Source organism: Cariama cristata, unplaced genomic scaffold (genome assembly GCF_000690535.1).
Source record: "Cariama cristata isolate BGI_N322 unplaced genomic scaffold, ASM69053v1 scaffold31917, whole genome shotgun sequence".
Classification (NCBI taxonomy): Eukaryota; Metazoa; Chordata; class Aves; order Cariamiformes; family Cariamidae; genus Cariama; species Cariama cristata.
In genome coordinates this window covers 626-6,710 of record NW_009628808.1, presented here as the reverse complement: position 1 = coordinate 6,710, position 6,085 = coordinate 626, and the positions used below count along the sequence as shown (strand labels likewise).

Here is a 6,085-nt window from a genome sequence, read left to right as displayed (position 1 = left end):
CTGTCCCCTGCGCATCCTGCCCTGTCCATCCAGCCACCCCCTTCCTCCTGCCCCTGTCCCTTGCCCCAGGGGTCTGTCCCCATAGGGTGGGCAGAGAAGGTCCCACCACCTCCTGGGCTCCAGACCTGCGTCCCCACAAGCTCTGATTCCCACGTGTCCCCCGTTAACCTCAACCCTACGGTCCCCAGGTTGGCCGAGGGGGACGGGGGGCTGCAGGTGAGACCTCACCTCCACCAGCTGCATGAGGTTTTCGAAGTAGACCTCCTCGTCAATGCTCAGCTTGCTGGAGGAGTAAATGATGCGGTAGTGCTCCACCTTCCCCTCGCAGCTGACGCACAGGGTGTAGTCCCCGGGGTAGTTGGTGCTCTCCCGCACCAGGAAAAGCCCCGTCTCGGGGGGATACAGCAGCCGTTCCGCCTGCTCCCGCGTGATCTTCCCGTGAAACCACCTGAAACGGGGCACGTAAGGCAGGTCAAGGCCCGGGGATGGGCTGGCCAGACCCCCGTGAGGCCATGTTTGGTGGGGATGGGGATGGGGAGCAGCCTTCATCCCTGCCTGCACCGGGCCAACTTGCTCCTCCTTGCTGCTCCCATCCACCCCACGACACGGCTCCTTCCACGGCGTCCTGCTCCCCTCCTCCTGCTCCCCAACCCGGGACTCGGCCCCTCCGCACACCTTTGGGGGCTTCCTCCTCACGGCAGCCCCAGCTCCTCCACACTGCGGGTCACTGGTGGCTCTGGGATGCAGCAGGGACATCAAAACCATCCATCCATCTCCCTGCCTATCTCCTATCGCTCCCATACAGACCGCATTCCAATCCCCCTTCTTTCTCCCAGCAGCCTTTACAACCTCAACTATTTTGAAACGCAATCCAACCATCCATCATCTTCCCAGCTCTGCAGGCAGCTCCAAAAACACTCAGAGCTTTCCCCAGCAGCAGCGGGTCCCAAACCAACGCTGCTGGCAAAGCCCAAGCCCCTGTCCCCTCTGCCTTTCAACCTCGCTAAGCCCTGTGAGGGACGTTGCTTCTGTTGGGACATGGCACACAGGGTCAACGGCATCTTTGGGCTGACACAGCAGGGATGCTCCAGACCAAGCCAGCTCCCCCCAAATTCACCTCGGCCAAGTCCCCGGCGGATACTCACGGCATGAGGCTGAGCTTGATCCCAGCTTTCACTCCTTCCCGCTTCTGCACGTAGTTAGCGGGGATGATGCCCTCCCGGCCCACCTTGTTCTTCGCCTTGTACCAATTGGGATCCTGCGGGGACAGCAGAGATGTCACCGCGAGCCCTGCGGCCCCTGGAGAGGGCAGGGTCCCACCAAAGGAGCCCATGGGGGTTGCCCCTCCTTTCCCAGGCAGCTGCCCCAGGTCCTCGGGCACCCCGGTACCCCCTGCCCGGCCGCAAGCAGGATGGGGAGGGCAGGGGACAGCCGCGGGAGAGGAACCAGCCGCAAAGGTCAGGGTCCGTGCCGGGGCCAGCAAACCCCGATGCCGGTGGCCCCGTGGGGGTCACTGCGATCCCCTTCCCGGGCTGCCGAGCATCCCGGAGCCCCCTGACCCGTGGCCCCTCTCTTTCTCCCCCAGCACCAAGCACAGCATCACTCCCCAATTGCAATCCTCTCCCCTCCCTCCCCCACCTCCCGGGAGGCACTCAAGAGGCCTGCATTTCGGAGAAACCTTAACTAACGAGGCCGTGAGTTAATTAACCGAACGCGTGGCCCGATTCCTGCCCTGTGGGTTCTGCGGGACTTCCAGCGGGACCAGGGGATCCCACCAGCACGGCAAACGCAGGATACAGGGATACTTCCGGCACTCCGTGGAAATCCCGGCATGGGGGGTGGCGGCAGCAGCCGTGGGGGGGCCATGGGGAGGCGATGACCTTACCTTGGTGACAGCGACGATGGTAAGGACGTCTCCTTTGCTGAAGGGCAGGTCCTGCTCGGCGGTACCATGGAAGTTGTACTTGGCGATACATTCTGTACCGGATGGCCAAACGGCCTGGCCGGGGAGAGGAGGACGGCGTCAGAGCCTGGCTGGGCACAGCTCCCACCTCCTTCGACCCACGGGGGATCCCCCCATGGGCACGTGGGGTTCCCGACCCTCTGATGCAAACCTGAATGGGATTCACTTAAACCAGAAGTAGTTTGGGAGATTTTGGGCAGCCTGGGAGCTCAGATGGTGTTTTTTGGCTGGGATGGGGATGGAAAGGGACACACCAACTGCAGGTCCTTGCAGTGCTGGGCTTCTGCAGGGGCATGACGGGGACAGGGACAAGTGTCCCCATGTCCCTCCTGAGCCCTGGGGTCATCTCCGAATGGCTGGCGAGCCCGCTCCATCCCTGCCTCTCCTCCCTGCCCGGCGCTTACCTGCATCCCTGACATCTTCTCAGGAGGTTGGGGGGCACGAATCTCACAGGGGGGACACGTCACTTGGTACCATGAGACCTGTCGGGAAAAAGGACGACTGAGAAGGGGGCATGGCGGGGAGGGCTGCGTAAGGACGACGCACAGGAGCAAAGGATGCTCTCCGGGCCATGCAAGCATCTCTTCTACCACCAAGAAGGGAACAGGTCCTGTCCCGAGGTGCTGCTCCCAAAATCTCCTTAAAATGATGTGAAGGTGGGAGCTCCAGGTCTGCTCACCCCCCCTGCCACCGGGGACTGGACCAGCACAGAGCTGCTCACCCGGATTATAAGGTATTTGCATGGATCCAGCTTCTTAAGAGCAGAGGTTTTACGTGCTGTGTGGCTGCCGCAGTATCTGCACCAACAATCCAAGGAAAAAACCAGCAGGGTCCAGAGGGCTGGAGATACCCAGGGATGGGAAGGGAGCAGAGACGACCTCCAGGAGCAGTTGAAGCCCGTTCCCCAGTCCAAGGTGGTGACTGCCCCGTGGTGACCAGCTGGGAACCAGTGAGAAGCCTCAAACCCTCTGCCCGGCAAGTGTACAACTGCTTCTGCCTTCCAAAATCCCCCCAGCCTCATCCGGCAAAGCCTCCTCAACCGCGGGCTGCCAGCAAGCCGGTTCCTGGTCCCTGCAGCACCAAGGGGGAAACTGAGGCACAGGGCAGCGAGGAGATCCAGCCGGCGAGGAGCAGCTCCCCCGAGCCCCACGCTCACACCTCGGCGAGCATCCCGGTCCCTTCCCCGGCAGCACCAGGGGCTATGCAGCCGGAGCCCAGCTCTCCCGTGGTGCCTGGTGAGCCACGTGTGGAAACATCCAGCTCTGGGAGCTTCCCAGGCCTGGGATCCAAAAGAAATAAAATCTATCTGTTCCCTGCAGGGTAAAACCCATCAGCACTCCAGGACATAGGAGCTCTTGCCAGCTCGTAAGTCCCGGGGGGATGCTCTGACCGGGGGTGTTGTGCTCCCCCCGCCGCCGGCAGCTCCCCGAGGCCCTGGGCTGGGTCGCATCCTGCCCTGGTGTGTGGGAGGGGAACAAACCCGGCTTTATTCTCGCCGCTTTGACCCCCAGAAAGAGATGAAGTCACCGGCCCCGGCATCAAAACAGGCTTTCTTGGGCCGGGGCGCTGGGGTCGCGCCGGGCTGGGGGCACGGAGCGGGATGCGCGGGATACAGGTGGGGTATCCCTGCCTCCACACCCCAAAAACCACCCAGGTATTTATTAATTCATCATATCGATTCAGGGCCATCAGCGGTCACTGCTCCCAGCCCTGCTGTCAGCAGCTCAAAATATTTTGGGAAGGAGGAACTGAAACAAGGAGCAAGGCTGGCAGAGGCGGGAGGAGGGAGAACATAAGGGGTAGAACCGAGGGGAGGAAGAGAGCGGGTGCGAACGCGGCCCCGTTTCCACTGCAGCCATGTCTGGACCCTTCCGGAAAAGGCGTCACGCTGCCACCACCTCCCTCACCTTCCCCCAGAGCGCCACAAGTCGCTTTATTTTTGGCATCAGAGAGGAGAAATTGAGGCTCAGATGCTCATCCTAAGGACAGAGTTTGGGGACCCGACGCCAAGTGCTGGGATTTCCAGTGAAGCCCATCACCGCAGTGTCTGGGCCACGCTTTGCATTGATTGTCTCCCCAGCCAGCCCCGGGGGCTGTTGATGAAGAGAAGCCTCTCGAGATGGCACCTAAACCCAGCTTGATGACATCCGTGAGCCTGGGGACACTGCCATGGAGGTGGCCAGGACTCAAGGGAAGGTGCTGGATGATGCTGGACCGGAGAGCATCAGCTGGGAATGCAGCCCCCCGAAACGGCCTCAGCTCAAACTCTCTTTGCTTTCAAGCTGATTTTTGGTTAAATTCCGAATTTACGCCTGGTGTGAAGCAAAAATTTCAGCAAAGGGTCTGGATGCCGCCAGTCTGAAAGGCAGCCCAAGAAAAATCGGGAATAAACTACAGCCCTCCATCAGTCCCTAGAGGGATTCGGCTGAAGTCTGGAAGGACCTGGTTTAAGAAGAGGTGCCCCTGCATCCCTGCGGAGGGAATTTCCCATCGCTGGGGTTTTCGGCCCCATTTCCCATCCCGCACCCCGTGGGGACGCTGAGCAGGAGCCGGCCCCGGGTGTGGCTCAAGGAGCAGCTCATCCCCAAAGTGCTGAGTCAGCGCTTCCCACCGGCTGGGCGCTCCAACGTCGCTATTCTAAAATAGCCAAAGGAGAAAAAGCAAGAGGATGGAGATTTCATCCGATACGTGCCTCCAGCTGGAAAGTCCTGGCCGAGCTTTGCCCAGGGTTGGGATGCCAGGGAGCATCACCTGGAAGGGATGCCCAAGGGTCCATCCCAGGACCACAGCCCACCTGGAGGTGGGAAAAGCCTTCTTCCACCCCGCGTGGGAGCCGGATCTTTCCAATCCCGAAGGCCGGTTGTTTGGGCTTTCAGCTCACGAATGTCACCAGCATTTATATTTTATAAATGCAGAGAGGATACAAAATTTATAGCCTGCCTTCAAGCTTTTGAGCCTTTATATTACAGAGGGTTTTTTTTCTTTCCTCTTTTAAAGAGGAAACCGTCCCAGCAAACCTTGCCAAGAGGAACGCGCTTTAGCCGGTCCCAGCATTTTTACCTTCCCGGCCTGCGGACATTCATGGCATCAGACAGTGGCATCGTTATAAATATAGCACGACAAACTTGCTTATCAGCTTTACAGGGGGAGGCGGTTCACGGTACCAGAAATTCCCCTTTGCAGAGCCCCTGACGCCCCCTTCTATATTTCGGCGAAGACTTTCTTCCTCCCGAGGGCGACTTTTAAGCAGCAGCCCGATCTCTTTCTTTAATCGGTACCTAATTTCTGCCTCAAAGCCGAGGCTTTCCAAAGAGGAGGAAACCACACGCCCCGGAGAGCAACCGAGCTCCGGGGCCACTGCCAACCGGCCCCCCGAAAGGCACCGCTGCCTATGGTGGCCTCATGTGACAGCCAGCGGTTCCTGCCGAGCGCGTCACCCGCCGTCACCCAGGCCAGCCCCAACCTCGTGCCTGCCTTCGCTTCCGCCATCCCGGCTTATCCCTATGGGATGCTAGGTTGGGAGAAGGATGCAGTGATGCTAGCGTGGATCCAGAGCCTACAGGCTCTGCCTTCCCCGCTGGCGAGCTCCGGGAAAACACCAGCATCGCCCCTTCTCTCCTAAAGCAGAGGTGCTTCCCCAGGGAGGATGCGTAGCAGCAGAAGTCAGCTTGAAAAAAATAAATAATGATTAAAAAAAACCCAGCCCGGGAGCAGCCCAATCAATTCCGCAGAGCCGAGTGCCAGCTTTGGCTATTTTCAGCCCTGCCAGGCCAGGGTTTCGCTCCCCCTGGAAACTCCCCGTCCCCAAAGAGGGGCTCAGGGAAGCAGCCGGGACACGCAGGGGAACCCACCAGCTTTTTCTCCGCTAAAAACGCCCTCCCTTTCTTCCCCACCCTCTGCCCCAGCATCCTTCCAGCCGCTCTGCCCAGGCACCCCGCCGAGGGACCACCAGGCGCATCCACCCCACTCCGCTCCCCCCTCTCACCCTCACCGAAACATCTCCCAGGATGAAATTTTTGTCTGGTTCTAAAAAAAAAAAAAAAACCCAACACAAAACAACCAACCCCAAACCTGACAACATCCTCACTGTCTCCAAAAGATCTTATCACCTGTTATTACAAG

At 59.7% G+C, this 6,085-nt stretch overlaps 1 protein-coding gene across 1 annotated transcript; it reads right to left on the bottom strand.

The window, feature by feature from the left end:
• Window positions 1-228: 228 nt before the first annotated feature.
• Window positions 229-5,452, bottom strand: LOC104165352 (tyrosine-protein kinase CSK-like; the record flags this gene model as incomplete). The annotated part of the gene is made up of 7 exons (XM_009704949.1): window positions 5,329-5,452; window positions 5,024-5,099; window positions 2,643-2,760; window positions 2,368-2,445; window positions 1,886-1,999; window positions 1,146-1,258; window positions 229-448 (listed from the first exon to the last, which is right to left on the bottom strand). Coding segments are annotated over exons 1-7 (843 nt in total), but the record flags the coding sequence as incomplete, so codon positions are not given.
• Between the last annotated feature and the right edge of the window lie 633 nt (window positions 5,453-6,085).